The following is a 21,847-nucleotide window of genomic DNA, read 5'->3' as shown; positions in this document are numbered from 1 at the left end:
CCCCCAACCCACCAACATACACAGCAGGCAAACACATGCTATCCAACCACACCAAATCACTGCTCCATAAACACCTCATGCACCTCAATGTCATTTTTGCTTCAGCTGGCCTTTGCTCCCTTGCAATTCCAGAGATTTTTGCCTATCCCTAGTTTATTTGTTTATTTAATTTTATTAAATTTATTGAGTATAGGAGGGCTACTTCTATTTTACCTTCTGCCACAAAGTTCTCTGTTCCCATGAGCTGCATGCTGCCAGAGAGCAGAGTGTTCTACAGGGAACTGTGGTGGGCAGTTAGACAGACATGAGCAGAGCAGGACGAAGGGCCAAGTACAGAAGGTCACCGGGGTGGGAAGCCCCAGGTGCCTTACAAAGGACAATTGTAGGGTGGGACCTTGTCCCCAGGGTGACCTTTCCTGCCTTAGTATATATCTGGTCATGAGATTTGGAACAGTACCTTCTGGCCTTCCCTCCCTAGAGATAACATTTATGCCTAAAGTTGTATTACAGCTCCAGGCCCAGAAAAGCAACAAAACCAGTCACAACTGTCCTCAGGACCCGCTGCACTGAATAATCACCCTTGTCTGGTCCTTGCCAATCAATCAGTGGAAACCTAGACCCTGAAAGGACACACCTAGAAAACTGCTGAAATTTTATTGAGATCTTCCCCTGGGACGCCCCTAAAATCTCCACTCTTAAAACCCTTAAGACAGAGGAGCCTGCCAGCTCCAGGGACTCCAGGGACTCCAGGGAGAGCACTTTCTCTCCCTCCAGGGAGGGAGAAGGAGAGCATGCTTTCCCTGTGCCTTTTCATTTCCCTTTCCCTTCCTTCTCCCTGCCCCAGGCACATTACTGTTAGCTTCCGCACTCCCAAGCTCCAGGAGCCCTTCCTTCCTTTACCACTATAACTTGTTTCCTAAACCCATTTCTTCTAGAAATGACTTTTTCTACTTCAGTAATTCACTCCAAAAACGTTTGGGTCTTGGCTCTGAATTCTTTCCTGGCCAGAACCCAAGTACTGAGGTTGCTGACCCCAGGTTTGGTCTGACCCCACCAGTCAGACACCTGGTGCCTCAGAACCAGCCTGGACTTTCAAATTAGGCAGCATGAGGCATAACTCCTGCTGATACATGAAGAGTATCTAAATCTTACCTACAATAAGATTTAAATTTTTTTTTTATTGATTTCAGAGAGGAAGAAAGAGAGAGATGATATAGAAAGAAGTCAGGAAGGAATGATCTAGTCATATCCAAGGAGTATCTAAATTTTACCTACACTGACAAGCCCTGCTGGATGTCTTAATATAAAAATGATAATAGCATCTGCCTAATAGAACACATGAGAATTTAAATGTGAATATCTGGTGCATAATAAATACTCAGTAAATTTCAGATTCATCCTTTCTTTCAATCCCTCCCCTAACATCCAGGGACTATAAAGGAAACATATACGTGTCTAAAGTGAATATCAGGCAAAATATGAACTTAGGAAACTTCCTAGAATTCAACTTTCAAAGTCAATCTTTTTTGATACTTACTATGGAGCCAGATGCATTCAGGGAAACTGCCAGCTGATAATTAACTTCTGACAGCATCCAGCACTTACGGAATACTTGGTACAATTCTTTGGCTATTAGCTCAGCTGAATTGAAGTTTGGCTCATAAATAACACTGAAATGTAAGAGATGCAAAAAATTAACAATTATATTCATGGGGAGTATAAGGTTCTTCTTCAGATTTTCAACTATCTTTCCCTCTCCAAAAAAACTCAGAGGAGACATCTTATAAGAGACCATGCATCAACCATGGTACCAACAGTTATCTTACTCAACACAATTCCTCCATGTTCAACAGAGCAGCTTTATTTATTGAGGGTACCAAGACTGAGAGTATAGTGAAAAGAGCACTAGATTTAGAGTTAGAAGAGCTAAGTTCAAATCCTACCTCTGTGATTTAACAGTATTGTGCCCCGAGGCACACCCTGTCTGAACCTTAGTTTTTATATCTTTAAAATGGGGTTTTAAAAAAGCCTATCCATGAAGATTACATAAGAATGTATACAAAAGTCTTTTAAACATTATAAAAATGTTGTAGAAACTTGAGTGGTGATTGTTGCATTTCAACTGACTGGACTTGGCCTGAGATGTTCACAGAGGCCTGGAGTTCAGTATCTGAGAGGTGATGGCCCAGGGACCTATGTGAAGGAGGACACGAAAGGGAGATACCTCTTGGAGGAGCTACAGGAACATCCACAGGTTTCTGTGGTATTGCTGAACTCTCCAAGTTCTGTGGGAAAATAGAAGAAAGAGTAGAGAGGTCTTTTAGTCTGTTTCACTTAATCACAGTCAATTTTATAAGCACACAAAAATAGCTCCCTGCATTTCAGAAAGAATCACTTACTCAGCATCTTCATACATCAGTGTCCTTTGAGTTTCTATTATGAGGCTACAGCTAATAACCAAAGATGGAATTTTAAAATATACTCACCTGGCCTGGCCAGTGTGGCTCAGTGATTGACTGTCCACCTATTAACCAGGAGGCCATGGTTTGATTCCCAGTCAGAGCACATGCCTGGGTTGTGGGTTCAATCCCCAGTGGGCTATGTGCAGGAGGAAGCCAACCAATGATTCTCTCTCATCATTGATGCTTCTTTTCTTTTTTTTTCTTTTTTTAAAAAAATAGCATTTAAAAATATTTTTATTGATTTCAGAGAGAAAGGGAGAGGGGGAGATAGAAAGGGGGCAGGAGGGAGGGATCTACATCTTACCTACAATAACAAATTTATCAAAGTCACATTTGCAGGCCTCTTTCACCACATCACAGTAAGTAAGTGTTTTAACAATTAGGCTGACTTGTAATAAAGCACAACCTTGAGAAAGAAAAAGGGGGTTTCACCAACAAGAAAAAAAGCACACAATCTGTAACATGCAATTATATAGAAGTTAGGAATAAAAAAGGCTAAGAATTTTAAAATTCAGCTTCAATAAATTTTTTTTTTTAAAGCAGCGAAAATGGCACCAGGTGTTAGATCAATGGAGTCAGAACAAGCTTTCATTTAGCAGCTTCAGAAATGGAGTTCTGGTTAGGAAAGAATTCAGAGCCAAGATTCAAATTACATGAGAAAATTTATTTAGAAAGTCATAGAGTTAGAAGAAGTAAATTACAGAAAAAAATGAGCTCAGGAAACAAGTTACATGGGGAAAAGAAGGTCCTTGGAGCTTAGGAGAAAGAGAGAAATCAGGAAAATGAGCCTTGGGAGAAGAAGAGTGGGCTGGGGTGGGGAAAGACACTGGGTTGCTTGTCTGGTTTTGCTGCTTCTCTGGGCCTAGAGCTGAAATGCAACTGAGGCCTAGATGAATTTGATGCAGGTCAAAACCTAGTTGTCCTGGGAGCTTTCTGCTTAAGGGCTATTCTCTGTGCCCCCTGTTTGTTTTCCTTCTGAGGGGTGGGGGCCTAGCTATATGCCTAGCAACATTCCATGGGAGGATAGATCAGGGGATGGTCCGAACCGCATGACCAGTGTTATAAAGGTCAGACAGAGGGTCTAAACAGCATGACCAACAATATGATAGGGAAGAAAAGGTCACCCTGGGAATGAGGTTCTTGTTTTCCCAGTTTTATCCTTTGCTAGACATCCAGAGCTTTTCACCCTGGTGACCTTCTGTAGCACCTGACCCATCGCCCTTGCTTTGCTCATGTCTAACTGCCTACCACACAGGATTTATTTTTGTGTTGTTCTAACATTCACTATCACTAAGTAAAGCACACTGAGTCTGTGGGAGTTCATAAAAAGTAATTTGCCTGCTGTTACATATGTTTGAAAATTCCAATAATGCAAAGGTTTAAAAAATGGTAGTGGGGGGGGGGGGGAAATTCAGCTTCACAGTGAGGGAAAAATATAGGTGACATAAACACTGTACTGAGTTGAATAGTGTGGCATCCCTCCCCACCCACCCCCCCCAAAAAAAATCATATCTACCCAGAAACAGAGAATGTAGCCTTATTTGGGTCTTTACAAGATGAGGTCCTACTGGAGTAGAATAAACCCTAAATCCAATGACTGGTCATAAAAGAGGGAAATTTGGATACAGACACATATATATAGAGAGAGAATACCATGTGAAAATGGAGGCAGAGAATGGGGTGATGTGTTTACAAGCCAAGGAACATCAAGATTACCAGCAACAACCTGAAGCTGGGAGAGAGACATGAAGCAGATTCTCCCTCAGAGTCTCCAGAACTTCCCACAACTTCATTTCTGACTTCTGGACTCCATAAATGTGAGACTGAGTTTCTATTATTTTAAGATACCTAGTTCATGGTATTTTTGTCACAGCAACTCTAGGAAACTAATAAAATATGTACATACTTTTCTATCCCTAATACCAGTCTGGGGAATTGTCATAAGAATGTCATTAAAAAGAAAATGTAATGAAAGAGGAAGACTTTAGGACCTGGTTGGATAGCTAAATTGGTTAGGGTGTCATCCCAATACACCAAGGTTGCGGGTTCTATCTCCAGTCAGGCCAACCAATGAATGCATAAATAAGTAGAACAACAATCAATCTTTCTACCTCTTCTTTCTCTCTCAAACCAATAAGTACTTTTTTTTTTTTTAAAGGAAGAAGAAGGCTTTGATCACTAAGGAGCTATTTGTAGTCTATTTAAAATACTGAAAGCTACTTTAATGCCAAATAATAGGGAATTGATATTGTAAATCACTCTGTTAACTCAAGAAATAACATCATTGAAAAATGTGAAAGTCATAACAACTTGAAAAACTGGACATGAAATACTGATAATATAATCATACTAGTGTCCCAGAGCATGTATTTGTGCACATTGAAAGAAAATTAATTAGAAGAAATATTTTAATAACGCTATTCACATCTTGCTAATAAAAAGAAAATAGGATTCTACCGAGTCTCCTATCTACCTACTTGAGGACTTCTGTGAAGATCAAATGAGATGAAGCTCGTGAAAAAGCTTCACAAACATTTGGTTGAATGTTAGCACCTCGCTATAAAACAAGTCGGGTTCCTAAGCTAAAGAAACTCCAAGGAGGCTAGTTGCTAGGAAGAGGAAGTGGAGTGCTGCTATGTGATGTCATTACCCAGCAACCACAGTGACCATTTCCGGGCTGGGCTGGGCCGCATTTTGTACCATGGGGTCTTGGCAGCATTGGCTGCAATTTGGTGGGGTGTCACTCCGGGGTGGTGGCAGGGCCTGTGACCTACTTGGGGGAAGCTGAGTGTTACTTTGTGGGTGCCATGCCATTTATTTTTAAATGGTTAGTGTGCATGATAGCAGCTTCTGCATTGAGCATCTGCCTCCTGGTGGCCAGTGTGCATCATAGTTACCAGTCAGACAGATGGACACTTAGTCAGATAGATAGATAGACAGACAGAGAGAAAGAAAGAGAGAGAGAGAGAGAGAGAGAGAGAGAGAGAGAGAGAGAGAGAGAGATGAAAGATGAAAGATAGATTAGTGATGTAATTACATTAACATGAGCATATAATTACTGTAAAACTAAACTCACTTGAATAAACATAGAAATGAACACAGGTGTTTAGGGAAATAATGTAGTTCATATGTTACAGAGAAGTTATATGAGTGATCTTCATAGTTGACTGACCAGTTTAACATTGCATTGCCCCATCCCTGCCAGGTGACAATAGGCAATAAACTTCTCAGCTTTGGGTTCCTCATGGATAAAATGGGGGCAATGCCACCTATTTCTGTCTTTCCCACAATCTTTTGACCATGATCTACAGTAGTATACAATTTACATTGCAACTTAGTGTAAGCCCAAAAATATATTTAACTGTTAAAGTTCCAAGAAGCACTCCTTGTTCATCCTCATTAACCTCACTGAGGTGCACACTGATACTTCCTTTTCTTTTTTCTTTTTTTAATTTAATGCTCTCATGACCAAACTGCAATTTAAATATTTTTATTGATTTCAGGTTAGTGAGAGGGAGAGAGAGATATAAACATCAATGATGAAAGAATCATTGACCAGCAGCCTCCTGCATGCCCCACAAAGGGGATCGAGTTTACATCTCGGGCATGTACCCTGAACGGGAACCTCCTAGTTCATAGGTCACCGCTCAACCACTGAGCCATGCTGGCAGGACCCAACTTGCAATTTAAAGAACTGACCTACCTCATGGCATATCATCTATCACCATAATGTAAGGTGACCAGATGTCCCGCTTTTGGATGGACAGTCCCGACTTTTAACAATTTGTTCCGCGTCAGTGTTAAATACATTCACATTGTTCTGCAACCAATCTCCAGAAATCTTTCCTCTTGCAAAACTGAAAATCTATATCCATTACACAACTCCTCATGCCTCCCTCCTTGACTCCCTCTAGCACTAGGAGCCTAGAAATTTGACTACTATCTGTCCCTATGAATTTTACTATTCTAGGAACTTCACATAATTGGAATTATGCAGTACTTGTCTTTTAGTAGCTGGCTTATTTCACTTAGCATAATGTCCTCAAGATTTATCCATGTTGTAGTATATGTCAAAATTTCCTTCTTTTTTAAGTCTGAATAAAATTTCATTATGTATATAAAAAAAAAAATCGGGTCGCGGGACAAATTGTTAAAAATCGGGACTGTCCCACCAAAAGCAGGACGTCTGGTCACCTTAACCATTAGACATCTATTATCTGTTCCATGCATTCATACTGCTGGACCTATTTTATCCATCAATTTATTTTGTTCATTAGACTCCACATATAAGTGAGATTGTGTGATAATTTGTCTTTCTCTAAATGGCTTATTTTGCTTAACATAATACTCTACAGGTCCCTCCATGCTGTCTCAAAGGGTAAGAAATTCTTCTTTTTATAGCCACATAGTATTCCATTATGTATATGTACCACAGCTTTTTAATCTACTCATTTACAGATGGGCACTTGGGCTGTTTCCAGATATTAACTATGGTAAGAAATGCTGCTATGATCATAAACATGAATATATTCTTTCTGATTGGTATTTTTGGGATTCTCAGGATATTGCTTTGGGTAGAAAGGACATTTTAATTATATTAATTTTTCTAATCCATGAAGATGGTATATGCTTTTACTTGTTTATATTTTCCTCTATTTCAATTTTTAAAGTTTCATAGTTTTCTGAATACAAGTCTCTTACCTCATTGGTTATGTTTATTCTCAGGTATCTTATTTTCATTTGTTGTCATTGTAAATGGTATATATATATATATTTTTTTACTTTCCCTTTCTGAAGGTTCATTACTGGTGTATAAAAATGCCATTGATTTCTGGGTGTTAATTTTTATCTTGCTACTTTGCAGAATTTATTTATTAAATCTAGTAGTTTTTTTTTGGTGGAGTCTTTAGGGTTTCCTGTATACAATATCATGTCATCTGCAAATTATGACAGTTTTACTTCCTTCTTTCCAATTTGAATGCCTTTTATTTCTTCTTCTTGTCTGATAGCTATGGCTAGAACTTCCAGTATTATTATATCTACACTAATAAAAGAAAAAGATTCAAATTGACCATACCTCCGCAACACCCACCAGTCAATCTGGGGTTAGTATGCAAATTAACCCAACAAAGATGGAAAGTTATTTTGCATATGCAGGCGCCAAGTGGCCTAGATCCCAGGAACATCCTCAGGACCCAGGCCACTCAGCTAATGGTGGGGTTGGGAGGGGACAGGAATAAATTAACAAAAGAACATATATGCATATATTCATAAGTCATGGACACATATAATAGTTTGGGGAAGGCCTGCAGTGGGGCAGGGGTTGGATGGAGGGGGCGAAAATGAGAGATAAAAAATAAGAATAAAGAAATTTAAAAAGAATGATACTTAATACTAGTAAAAGATAAATATTTTATTTGGATGGTAGAAATATTTTTAAATTTCTTTAACATATATATTCTTAGAATTTTGTCTAAATATTAGTATTCAACCATTTTATAATAGATATGTTTATAAAATATCTATTTCAAGCAAGGCACTATGCTGAATGCAAATACAAATAAGATAAATCTCATCTATCAAAGAATTTAAAGAAACACAGTTGTGTGTTTTAAGAAGTTCAGAGGTGAGCTCCACATTGCACAACTCCAGGGGGAGACATGAGACTAGACAATTAGAGAGCATTCCAGAGAACAACTTATGTTTCATCCCATATGAATGGTACTCCTCTCCTGATAAAAATCAGGGAACACATCACAGTGCTGGTGGCAAAAAAGAAAAACACAAAAAACTGCTTTGAAAGAATGGGAATGATGAAGGAACTGATGTATGTTCCAAGAGAGCCTCGCTGAAGTAAAAGGAGGGAGGCCGGAACTTATGAGAAATGTCTACAAACAAGCATAACAGGCTAGTATAACTGAAGCCTAGGGTATGACAGAAATGGCAGGATATGCCTGGCGAGAAGGTAGGGAGAAGTTGGTTCCCAGAAGGCTAAAAATCCCAGGATTAAATGTGGAACAAAATCAGCAGGCCATTTTAGAGGACTAGAGAGACAGATGTATGTAGGGTCAATAATAAGGGAAAAGAGTTTGAAAGCAAAGAGAGAAAATTAAAGGCAGCAGATACATATGGAGGACCTAAATGCAGTTCTTACCAAATAACTGGCCAGAGCGTTGCTGCAGTGGTTTAGGTAAAAGGCAGGAATGAAGAATGGATGGAGGGGATGTCACTATTACTGAGAAGTCAGGATTGATTTGTTCACTAACTACAAACTGGACAGGGGTACAGGCACAAGGAAGAAGAAAAAGTCAAAGATAGTGTGCTGAGCCCTGGTTGGTTTGGTTCAGTAGATAGAATGTTAGCCTGCAGACTGAAGGGTCCCTGGTTTGAGTCTGATCGAGGGCACATGCCTGGTTGCTGGCTCAGTCCCCAGGGCAGGGCATACAGGAGGCAACCAATCAATGATTCTCTCTCATCATTGATATTTCTCTCTCTCCCTTTTCCCCTCCCTTCCTCACTGAAATCAATAAAAAAATATTAAAGAAAAACGATAGTGTGCTGAAATATGAACCACGTGCCTTTTCTCTCCACTGGTGGCCTCAGAGGGGATGATAATCTATATTGCATTCCCTGGCCCAACTGGTCACACAGCTAGCTGACCAGCTGTGGGCACCTAATTAAAGCAGGTGACACCACATGCTCTTCCTGGTAACCTAGACTTGGGGTCCAGCAAGACTAGGCTGAGCTGTGAGGCCCTGACTGAGAAGATTCCCAAGGATATGGCAGACAGAAACAAGGGCTAAGAGCTTGGTAGGCATGAAGAAGTCAGGCTGTGGAAAGGGGAATGAAGCAACTGCATGCATGAAGAGTAGCAATTGCATTTTGTTGCCCCAGAAAATACAAATGCCAGAGCTGCCTTTTTACTGGTCAGTTTTATATTTCCCATCTCTGGGTTCAGTGAGGATGCTCTATATACTTTCTAAATAATGTTCCTTTTTAATTTGAGCCAGGTAGTGGATTCAACAATTTGTTACACACCTATTTTATGCCAGGCATTGTGTTACATGTGTACTACTGGGAGGGAGTACTTCCTGAAAGGGTCCTGATTAAAATGCAGGTAAAGGATGTCAAAAAGAAAAGCAAGCATTCGTTTTTAATCTTTTTTTTTCTTCTTCTTACTTTTTTCAGAAAGGGGCTTGTGAGCAAATGAAAGAGAGATGACTGGTTTAGACGTGTTAAGCTGGAGATCCTGGGAGGCCATTCGGGTGTACGTGTTCCACAAGTCCCAGCCATACTGAGCAAGCACATGTAAAGAGTTGCAGGACTGAAAACACAGATTTAAGATATGTCAACAGAGAGGGAATAATGAAAAGATGTTGCAGTAGATAAAATCTCTGGGTAGAAAGAGAAGAATCTAAGACCGAAGCAGGACTCACACTTAAGAAATGGTAAGAAAATGACAAACCCTGTCTTCAGTTCTCGGCTTAGGTATCCTCCCCTCCAGGAGCTCTTTCTACTCTGAGACCCGCTGCCCTGGGTCCCTGCCTATTACCCAGTGATCCCACACTGCCGGACTCCACCACGAGAGCTCCTGGAGGGAAGGAGCACATTTTGTTGCCTGGAGATGCCCAGCACCCAGCACCTCTCAGGCTCCTTGTTTGTGGAGTGAATGAAAGAGGACTTGGAAAGGAAGAAGAGTCAGGAGAATGCTATGTTGACAGAAAGCAAAGGAAGATGGAAAACTTCAGTCATAGCCAAAAGAAAAATTAGGATGAAGTCCAAGAAAAACAACAACAACACATTGATTGTTGGAGCATACTAACTGATCCCAAGACCAAATGGCACAAATGATGAGGATAATATAGTAGTAGGTTATTTCAGAAGTTTTAGACAAAGGATTTAAAGATGTACTTCCAGATTTGACAGAGGAGACAAATATGTGTAGAGATTACAGCATAAAGCTTTCTCATATTTGCCACACTTGCCTTCATAGCCACTGTTTGAAAAAGTGGAAGACCCAGATTCCTGCTTTATATTGGTATAAAAGGTCATTTCAGAGTCAGTTTGATCATTCCCAAGTGACCCACCGGCTTCTTCTATACTCCAGTTCTCTGTGTGCTGTTGACTCAGGATGTTACACTTCATTTTCTCCATTGCTGATATAATCATATCTGCAGCATAAAAGTGGGCATTTTCCTATAGAAAAAAATCATCAGTTAAAATGCAAAAGGATAATCAACTCTTTTTTTCATTGAGGTATATTACATTAAAAAAAAAAATCAAGAAGCAGGCATTCTCCTTCCCAGGAGCATACCTGTGCCTTTCCCTTTCCTTTTCCTTTTCTCTCCACCCCCACCCCGCCACCTCCCACCCCAGGCACATTACCATTAGCTTTCTCACTCCCAAGCTCCAAGGGCTCTTTCTTTACCTCCATAAATTGTCTCCTAAGCCCATTTCTTCTAGGAGTTACTTTTTCTACCTCTGTAGTTTACCAAATAAATGTTCTTGATATATATATCAAGAAGCTGTATTTAAATGGAGTTAATTAGAGGTTATTTTGTAAAGGACAGCCCATATCTTTCAGACATAAGACATAGCCACTGCAATCAATAAACAACCCAATTTGAATTTCTTGTGATATAAAACCCTAGATTGGTGATGGCCCAATGGTTGGCATCATTTATCAATCATGACAGACTTTCCAGCTGAGCATAGACACTGCCTCAAAACCATTCTCAGCTTGGAGCTCTTGACAGCCTCCACCCTCTATCAATCAATTGCTGAAATGAAACCTACTTGCCATGCTTCATGAAGTGAAATTTCCAAATTTAAATCATGACAGCTCTATCTAAAGGATTAACACTCTCTTCGGCATAAAAAGAAAGTAATAGTAAAATATTCACCTTTTCTACATCAACTGGAAGCATGAATGCTTCTGGTGAGAAGGAATTTAACAAGATGCTTCTTCCATTTATTTGAACAGCACCTGACAATACAGCAAGTTATTAAAAATAGAGAAAAAGAAGTCCAAAGATTACTTAAGAAAACAAAATGATTGTAGGGAGTGGCTTTTAAATATTGTTTTTTAATTAACACAACTCTAGAATAAATTAGGATGACAAAAGAAGAATGACTCTTCTGGCTTGCAGATATTGCCTTAATGGTAATCATTCTACAAGAGGCCCTTGGAACAATAAGAACACCTGGAAGAACCCTGGGATGGAGGAGACCAATGAGGCAGAAAGACAAGAGAATCATGGAAACTACTTAAAGGAGATGAAGAAAGGTGAGAAGAAACAATCTAGAAACAGCCATAAGAGTCATGGATTCACTTCTCTAACTCCCTGCAATTGACCACAAACTTCCTGTTTGCAGAAAGAAAGTATCTGAAAAATGTCAGCTTTGTTTCTCTAAAATGGTCTTCCTCCAATCAAAAACAAGAAGAAATTACAGAAAGTATATTCAGTTGACTCATCCAGTCTGTACCCTTAAGCAACTCCATTACTGGCAATGAACACCAGCAAAACACATGCAATTTCTTATTATAGCATTTAAGTCAAAAGATTATTTGTGAGAGCCTTAAAAGCTGGGTTGTCCCAACCTATTAATACTAAATTAGAAGAAAATGATGCCAATGTCTTGATGATTATACAGTTCTCAGGGTGACAGAGAGACAAGCAGGATCACTCAAATCACTCAAGGAAGCTACTGTTCCATGGAAAAAAAAATTTTCTTTTCTTTTCTTTTCTTTTTTTTTTTTTTTTTTAATTTCAGAGCAGAAGGGAGAGGGAGTAGGAGAGATAAAAACATCAATGATGAGGGAGAATCATTGATAGGTTGCTTCCTGCACACCCTATAATAGGGATTGAAATGCAACATGGGCATATGCCGTGACCAGGAATTGAACTGTAAACGCCTGGTTCTTAGGTTAATGCTCAACTACTGAGCCATGCTGGTCGGGGCCATGGAAAACTTTGAACCTCTTAGATTCAGAAGCCATCTAGAGTGGGCAAATTTTTTTCAGAAAAGAGCAAATAGCTAGTACATATTGTAGGATATGAGGTCCATATAGCATTTGTTCCAACTACTCAGTTTTTCCATTGTAGTGAGAAAGCAGCTATAGATAAAACAAGCAAAATATTATTTGTGAAATCAGGAGGCTGGCTGAATTTGACCCAGTCATTATTTTTGGACCCTGAAATTAGAGGAAAGTACAGAGATTAATCAGTGTAGATTCTAGTTCCAGCTCTCCATGTACCAGCTGAGTCTATGCATTGAAATTTCCTCATCCCTAAAAAAGAAGGAATTTTTACCATTTGCAGCAGCATGGATGGACTGGAGAGCATTATGCTAAGTGAAATAAGCCAGGCAGTGAAAGAAATATACCACATGATCTTACTCATTTGTGGATTAGAGGCCTGGTGCACAAATTAGTGCACGGTGGGGTCCCTTGGCCTGGCCAGTGGTCAAGGCCTATCGGGGGGCTGGCTGGCAGAGGGGAGGGAACATAGGAGGTTGGCTGTGGGACTGCACTGACCACCAGGGGCTGCTCCTGCATTGAGCATCTGCCCCCTGATGGTCAGTGCATGTCATAATAACTGGTCAACAGGTCTTTCCAGTCATTCAGTCGTAACAGTTGCTTAGGCTTATATATATATATATATATATATATATATATATATATATATATATATATATATATAATAAAGAACATTATAACCTGATGAATAAAAAGAAGGATACAGAGGCAGAGAAGCATTGAACAGACTGTCAAATTATAACATGAAGGCTGAGAGTGTTGGGGGGGGGGGGGGTAAGAGATTAACCGAAAGACTTGTATGCATGTATATAAGCATAACCAATGGACACAAGACACTGGGGAGGGGGGGTATACAGGGGGCAGGGGAAGGGGAGTAGGAGAGGCTGGGGAAGGTCAATTGGGGGGAAAAGGGAGATATATGTACTATTATTTTTAATACTTTAAAAAAATAAAATAAAATAGCCGAAACCGGTTTGGCTCAGTGGTAGAGCGTCAGTTTGCGGACTGAAAGGTCCCAGGTTTGATTCCTGTCAAGGGCATGTACATTGGTTGCAAGAGGCAGCTGGTTGATGTTTCTCTCTCATTGACGTTTCTAGCTCTCTATCTCTCTCCCTTCCTCTCTGTAAAATATATATTTTTATATAAATATATAATAAAATATATATATTTTTAAAATAAAATAAAATAAAGTGAATATATTATAGCCCAACAGGCATGGCTCAGTTGGGCATCTGCCTATGAACAAGAAGTCATGGTTTGGTTCCTGCTCAGGGCACATGCTCGAGTTTCAGGCTTGATCCCCAGTAGGGGTTGTGTGAAAGGCAGCCAATCAATGGTTCTCTCTCATCATTGATGTTTCTATCTCTCTTTCCCTCTTCCTGCCTCTCTGAAATCAATAAATATATATTTTAAAAAATATATTTTTCCTGCCCTGACTGGTTTGGCTCAGTGGATAGAGCGTCGGCCTGTGGACTGAAGGGTCCCAGGTTCGGTTCTGGTCAAGGGCATGTACCTTGGTTGTGGGCACATCCTCAGTAGGGAGTATACAGGAGGCAGCTGATCGATGATTCTCTCTCATCGATGTTTCTAACTCTCTATCCCTCTCTCTTCCTCTCTGTAAAAAAATCAATTATATATATATATTTTCCCTCATTCCTTGAACTGGGGTATTTATTAAGTTAAAAGAGTAAAGAATGTGAAAGTGCTTTGTAAATGTGGAGATTCTATGCAAATGAAGAAACTGGAATTGTTTCTGACAGCCCAAGGGGTCTTTTCCTACCATTTTATCTAGGGAAGGAAAACCCTGCTGCTACCACTAGAGGTGCACCAGTCACAGGAAAATCCCAAGTCGTAGAGGCAAATGCCTGTTCTCCCATTGTTGCCACACACACCAGAGACAGAAAGACCTGATCATCAGGATTTTTTTTTTTTTTAATCCCTTGGAATCCCTTCACCAAGTTGAATACTCCCAAAAGACAGAGTTTTTTTTGTTTGTTTGTTTGTTGTTGTTTGTTGTTTTTTTAAGGTACTCAGAGAGATTGTTGGGGCTGGAGTACCTATTTTCTATAAAGACAAAGACAGGATAATTTAAAATTTCACAACCATTTCTATGCAGTGATACAACAAATGATTTGGGTCAAGTGTGTACTAGGCCCTAAAGAGACCCTTCTATTGAAGCATCCATCTTATATGAAAACTGCTGTTTAAAATTTTAACCCTGTTAATTGGCTCCTGTAAATTCTTGCTTGCTAAGACTACTCCCACTTCAGCTAAGCTACTGAACTTCCCCAGACAAGGTCATCAGTGCTGGCACCAGGCCAGGCCTCTGTTTGAGGTCTCAAGGCTTCAGTACACACTGGCTCTTTAAGAACTTGCAAAAGGGGGCTGGAAACACTCCATATTTGGGAGACAAAGAGAATAGGATCATATAAATAGGGAGAATTCCTGCATGTTGGGGCCCAGAATTTGAGATACATTATCCTCTAGACCACATGTGTCAAACACAAGGCCCGCGGGCCAAATCCGTCCCGCCAGGCCTTGCAATGTGGCCTGCACTGCGCTGTCATCACTGCATTCCGCTGCGTTTCCATCACAATGACAGTTTATGACTGTTCAGTAAACCATTCAGCCCGAGATTTAGGCTGGATTTTAGATTTTGGCCCCTTCTCTGATTGAGTTCGACACCCCTACTCTAGACCCTCGCATAATAAATGTGACTCCGTGTTTCTAAGTATTGCTTTGTTCTTCTTCGGTTTTCTGTAACACTGTACTACATAACATGTCATAGTGGTGGTGGTTTGCAGGGGAAGAAGGCATTCCCTTTTCTCTATTTCTCTTCACTCTTCCCTGTGAGGCAATCTAGTAGGAGACTAATCTCCTATCTGGCAACCACTAAATTTGCAAATTACTCTTTGCCATAGAACTATCCCAGCAGATGAGCAAAAAGATAGAAAAAAAGGCCTATACTCAAAGTGTTTTATTTTGCTCAAATTTGGTTCTTATTCTTAGTTAGTCCGTTGAAAGATTGCCCCAAATCTGCTACTCTTCAGCAATGATTAATGTGTTGAAGACTATCATCATCTTTGACTTTTCCAAGTTTTCAATAGAACAAATAAACCCCATACTTTAGGAAAGGGGATGACTAGTTCCTGCTGAAATATAGTGGCAACCATACTTTGGTAAAAACTGCTGTTTGAATTTTAACCCTGCTAAGTCTGGCTCCTGCCTGATTAAACACGGAATACTTACCTCAGCTTCCAGGTGGAGACCCGGAGGCTAAGGCAATTTTCCCCTGCCTGGGACCAGGACCACAGGAGATTGATTCCCACTGACTCAGTAGCTTCAGGGATAGAAACTGTAGATAACCTTTAGAGACTAACCACTGAGCTCTGCTTCTGTGTTATCGCTATCACAAGATAGGGCCACATTCCAATGTCCAGCAGGATGTGACTGGGAACCGACCCTGCGGGCTGTCCCCAGTCTTTAGAATTTAGTCTTTAGGATTTAGGAACAAAAGGAAAATTCTTGCAGTTTAAACCTTTAAAAGGGATTGCCTACTTCTGAAACGGTGCAGTCGTGTGAGACCACCTGCGTGTGGTGCTCTCTCGGCTGTCCTGGCCAGTTCAATAAATCCTTGCCTGCTTTTTTTAATTAATCATCAGCCTCCGGTGGTCTTATTTTGAACCCAGGTTTCGACCCCACAACACTGCTAGTGAGATATAAATGAAATATGGTAGCAACCATACTTGAGTAAAAACTGCTGTTTGAATTTTAACCCTGCCATTCTGGCTTCTGCACTTGCTTAAACATAGGGTAGTTATCTCAGCTTCCAGGTGGAGTCCCGGAGGCTAAGGCAATTTTCCTGTGCCTGCTACCAGAACTACAGGAGATTAATTCCTACTGATTCAGTAGCTTCAGGGGTAGAAACTATAGATAACCTTTAGACATTAACTGCTGAGCTCTGCAATGTTCACAGCCTTTAGATTTTAGAATTTAGAACAAAGGAAAATTCCTGTGGTTTGGACATTTAAAAAGACTGCCTACACCTGGGACGGTGTGATTGTGAGTGTGGCCACCTGTGTGTGGTGCTCTTGTGGCCATCCTGGCCAGTTTTTCAATAAATCTTTGCCTGTTGTTTTTTTTATAATCAATCATCAGCCTCCGGTGGTCTTATTTTGAACTCAGGGTTTGACCCCACAACAATAAATACATACAAGCATGCACACATACAAATTCACACATAACACACAGGCAGCTTTTAAAATTGTTCTGACAGAAGAACTTACATTGACTACTTGACTTCATTGACTAACAGAAATATAAATTAATGCAAAGCATGAATATAAAAATAATGAATATTTTTATACATGCATATAAGTACAACCAATGGACACAAAACTCTGGGGAGGGAGGGGATGTGTGGGAGGGAAGGAGGGGGGCAAAAAAAATCAATAAAATATATTAAAATAAATAAATAAATAATAAAAAAATAATGAATATTTTAAAATAAAATAAGCATGCTACAAATTATAACAATGATAGCTAATTTATTGACTCCTCAATGGCATTTTGCATGGATTATCTCCTTTTAGGAATTTCAGTATTTTAGGAATATGTGCATCACTTCATAGCTGGAAACCAAAACCGAACATTGTCACTGGTAATAATATGTAAAGGGAGCTGGCCAACCCTGATAGCTCTGAATGGCTGGAGCTATTAACTCATTGTCAAGGTTGAGTTGCTAGTGGTAAAATGTAAAAAGAGCTGGCCAACCTGGATGGCTCTGAATGGTCAGAGCTATTAACTCATAGTCTAGTTGAGATAGTGGTAGTTGAGGCAACTTTAATTTGTTAATCATAGGTAAATTCTTATTGATTCTCTATTGTTGGAATTTCCTGCCTAAGAGATGTCTTTGTCTCAGAATCTCAATAGAAGGAATGGTAAAAGGCCAGAGGAAGTAGTCCTCCCCTAGAGGTGGACTTCTGCCTGGCCCCCATTTCCCCAAATTAACTCTTTTCCAGTCCATTCATTTTAGTGTGCGGCCTTCTCCAGAAACCAGACGCTGAGTGGGCCCTAAACCACACAGGTCATGTTAAGGAATCCCACAGGGAGCCCTTAATTTAATTTTCTAAAAAAGTTTTGCATAGCCTTTGGGAAATTGTGGTTACTATTTTTGTTTTTATAAATATATTTTTATTAAATTCAGAGACGAAGGAAGAGGGAAAGATAGAAACATCAATGATGAGAAAGAATCATTGATTGACTGCCTCCTGTATACCCTCCACTGGGGATGGAGCCTGCAACCCAGGCATGTGCCCTTGACCAGAACTGAACCCAGGACCTTTCAGTCCGCAGGCTGATGCTCCATCCACCAAGCCAAACCAGCCAGGGCATGGTTACTATTTTTAATACTGACAGCTTTCTAGTCACACTCTATCCAGGTAAATATAACAGGAAAGGCAAGTTCATTTCCTAGTAAGTACTGGTGTGCTGGTGTGCAATGGAGCCCACTCTGTCAGGAAACACCAGCACAGTGAATTGAGAGTACTTCCAATGCCTGCCTTGCAGGTAATTTCATAAGCTGGAAGTCCCTGAAGGCGCACAGCAGTTCAAAATTAACTGGTGGCATTGATTAACAACTATGTTGACCTAGGATGGCATTTCCCTGCAGTCTAAGGAGAAAGGAAATACTTGAATTCACAGCTGTGATGGTCCAGGTAGATGGGCCAAAGGTAATATTAAATGACTTAATGCACTGGCTTCTGGTCTATGAGTAAACTCTTGACATTTTTTTCTTATGAGGAAAACAGTGAGGCAGTCTTTAGACCTTTAGATCAAGACAAAGCAAGTGTGTGAACACATAGGAATGAGGGAAGTCCCTGACTAAAGTTACCTTCATCAGTGGAAGCTGTCAGGTGAGAAGGCTTGAAACAAGCACTGTCAGCTTCAGGACATAAGGAAGCCGTCAAAATCTTGGAGCTTGTGAACGGAGACATCCAAGGAGAGCGTCCTGGGGGCTCTGCGTGCTCTTGCACGGGGTTAAAAGAAAAGTCACTGCTCTTTTTACCCGAGATATCCATGGAGCCCGCGGTGTCCTTCCACAGTGATGTCTCCACCATGGAGTTCTCAAGAGACAAAGGTGAAGTGCCCAAGGGAGAGGCAGTATCCCCCACAGAGTTGCTGCCAATGTTCCTCACTGTTGGCACCTGAAGCGGCAAATCCCGCAGCTGAAGCTGCATAGCCTGGGGATTAATCCAGGCAGCTTTGTGCCTCGTGAACCTGACGTCTGATGGGCAAGAGGGGCAGTCAGTGTCCAGGAGGCTGGGTAAACCATCAGTGTCACCGGAGTCATCACTCACCCCTCCGCAGGGCTCCACAGGAAAATCCTGCTGGCCCAAGGACTGTGACACCATCTTTCCAGGCTCAGGGCTGATGTGAATTCCGTTGTCCTACTAGATCAGGGCCACGGGGTCACCATGTGCCAGTAGGAGGGCTGGAGAGTTGATCTGCAGTGAGTAAGAAAAATTCAAGATAAATGAGGGCTCAACCATATTTTTTAATGTAATTTCCATTGAGGATGTAAAAAATAAAGTTTATACTTCACCCCAAACAACACAATTAATCCATTTGGATCTGTAAGTCAAAAAATAAAATAAAGCAGTGTCGTGAAGGCCTGGGGTGCAGAGTAGAGGCAGGCTAGAAAGAGATAATGAGGGGAAAGGAGACACTTCAACAATAAAGATAAAAAAATAAAATAAGCTGGGACTGGTTTGGCTCAGTGAATAGAGCGTCGGCCTGCGGACTTAGGGGTTCCGGGTTTAATTCCGTCAAGGGCATGTACCTTGGTTGTGGGCACATCCCCAGTGGGGGGTGTGCAGGAGGCAGCTGATCGATGATTCTCTCTCATTGATGTTTCTAGCTCTTTATGCCTCTTTCTTTCTCTCTGTGAAAAATCAATAAAATATATTAAAAAAATAAATAAATAAAATAAAATCTGTCATAAACTAACAGCAAACATGGGGGTAAGAAAAGGTTTTCAAAGCATAAAAATAATTGAAGAGTGTTTTTATTATAAAGATAAAGTTGTATAAGGAAACTGTTGATAAAACAAATAATGTAAAACATCCATGCATTATCCCAATAAAAGTAAATGTCAAAACAAAATTGGAAATATTATCTAGAAGTAAAGGCATACTTTCATAGTTTCTTATTTTATTTAGTTCGTGTTTGTATTTCAACAAAGTAGACGATGGCACATGAGAATGAACAATCAATAGCATTAAAAACTTTGTTTCATGTAACTTACATTAGCATATGATGTTTCTATCATAATAGCAATAGAAATTTATGATTAGTTCATCATAGCTAAAGAACACAGTCTAAATCTAGAATCTATCTAAAATATGGTCTGCTCACTTTAAGCTCAGTTTTTAGCTTTAGTAAATGAGGTAATGTCAAGAGCTTCACAAATGAGAAGCACTCTTGTCACTGTAATTACAGGCCACCACAGTGTCTTTCTACTCTTCTCCCACTGTCCTTCACACGGTAAGGCTTCAAAGCAACCATCAACAGCAAAAACAAGGTTAGAAAGGGGAAGACTGAGAAACAAGCATTCTGCTTAGGCGAGTTTTACCTAAATAAATGGTGAGGCACACAATGAGTATGAGACTTTGGAGTCATGTCCACGGTTCTCAATACCACCATTATGTATGGAGATGGTTCCCACATGGATCTCTTTTCCTGATCTCTCCTTGAACTCCAGGCTCGCATATTTTACTACCTAACATATGTCCAGTGGGCATCATACATACAAAAAAGACGCTGATTTCCCCCAAATCTGTTTCTCCCTGGTTTCCGATCTCAGGAAACACACTTTCCAATAGCTGAAGTTACCAAATCTAGGAATTATCTCTGATCCTATATTTGTCTAGCAAGTTTATATCTATAGCTACCACCCTATTCTAAAGTCACCATCTTCTCCCACCTGGACCTCCTCTATTTTTCCAGTGGGTTTCCCCACTTCTATTCATATATATATATATATATATATATATATATATATATATATATATATATATATAATTTTTTTTTTTTTTTTTTTTTTTTTTTTTTTTACAGAGAAGAAGGGAGAGGGATAGAGAGTTAGAAACATCGATGAGAGAGAAACATCAATTCAGCTGCCTCTTGCACACCCACTACTGGGGATGTGCCCACAACCAAGGTATAATATATGCCCTTGACTGGAATCGAACCTTGGACCTTTCAGTCCGCAGGCTGATACTCTATCCACTGAGCCAAACTGGTTAGGGCCATTTCTACTCTTGTCTATTTATAATCAAAAGATAGTCAGAGATATTTTTAAAAATAAACTTGTATCAGATTTCTGTAATTAACCTCCCTCCAGATCCTTGCCCATAGCAGCTCATCAAATAGGGAATAAAATTAAAATCCTTACCTTGTCCTTACAGCATGATATGTTCCTGCTTTTCTCATTTATCTTTGTCCAAACCGTGCAGCAAATTTTTGAGTCCTACAAACTCTTACACACCCTAATCCCTCTGCTCGGAATGTTTTTCCTCCAAATGATCACTCATCTGGCTCCTTCCTGTCTTGTTGTATGCCTTGGTTTATGAATTACTTCCTCAAGAAGTCTTTCCTAACTACCTATCTTAAAGTCGTTTCCCCATTACACCCTATCACATCACCTTGCTTAATTTTCATCACAGGAGTTCTCACTTCCTGGTATTTTTATTAGCTCTTACTGTCATTCACCTCCACCACCTGACTATAATCTCTGTGAGAGCAGAGGCCTTGTTGTCGGTTCTCTGCCAGGTCATAGAGTTGTATACAAGGACTCAATAAAAATTACAAACTAAATGAACAAATCCAAGTGGAAATAAAGTCACAAGCTGGAGATACAATTTCGGTGATAGATATAACTGCTTTTTTATTGTGGCAGAATTATTCATACAGAGATAGGAATAATCCATGTTTCATAAATATATAAAAAATTTCCCACAAAGCAAATAGACAAAAAGGTGCATGTGAAAATTCTATGAAAAATCCTTAGCTTTAGTCTATTGGGGGATCTTCTGGTCAAGGTCACATATTTTGGAGTGATGTAGATATATTTATATATCATCCTGAAACCACTGTGAAATCTCCAAATCATTGCTCATAAAATTTCACAGAATACGGTGATAACTGGCAGAACTTGCTACCCTGAATTGCTTTATCTTCCTTCTCCTAACCTAAAATTTTACCTTGTATCTCAATTGCTCTTTGTCACATCTTTTGCTCTCCAATAATTTTAAATGTTATAATTACAAAAGAAAACCATAACTTT

General features: G+C 39.9%; 1 protein-coding gene across 4 annotated transcripts in view; it reads right to left on the bottom strand.

Moving 5' to 3' along the window:
• Positions 1 to 21,463, bottom strand: part of RUBCNL (rubicon like autophagy enhancer) — a 41,471-nt gene extending 20,008 nt beyond the window's left edge. The window contains exons 1-7 of one of the 4 annotated variants that reach the window (XM_036457911.2): positions 20,957 to 21,463; positions 18,395 to 19,134; positions 11,366 to 11,448; positions 10,448 to 10,658; positions 2,767 to 2,868; positions 2,225 to 2,285; positions 1,538 to 1,670 (exon numbers count right to left, since the gene is read on the bottom strand). In XM_036457911.2, the coding sequence (XP_036313804.1) occupies positions 1,538 to 1,670; positions 2,225 to 2,285; positions 2,767 to 2,868; positions 10,448 to 10,658; positions 11,366 to 11,448; positions 18,395 to 18,914 (1,110 nt within the window). In that variant the 5' untranslated portion in view covers positions 18,915 to 19,134; positions 20,957 to 21,463. The remainder of the gene's footprint in view (positions 1 to 1,537; positions 1,671 to 2,224; positions 2,286 to 2,766; positions 2,869 to 10,447; positions 10,659 to 11,365; positions 11,449 to 18,394; positions 19,135 to 20,956) is intronic. The other 3 variants (XM_045588625.1, XM_036457907.2, XM_036457910.2) reach the window with 3 other exon arrangements.
• Positions 21,464 to 21,847: the final 384 nt, after the last annotated feature.

The sequence above is a fragment of the Pipistrellus kuhlii genome, unplaced genomic scaffold, assembly GCF_014108245.1.
Source record: "Pipistrellus kuhlii isolate mPipKuh1 unplaced genomic scaffold, mPipKuh1.p scaffold_m20_p_3, whole genome shotgun sequence".
Taxonomy (NCBI): domain Eukaryota; kingdom Metazoa; phylum Chordata; class Mammalia; order Chiroptera; family Vespertilionidae; genus Pipistrellus; species Pipistrellus kuhlii.
Note: the sequence above shows the minus strand (reverse complement) of the source record. Positions and strands in the feature narration are given on the sequence as shown.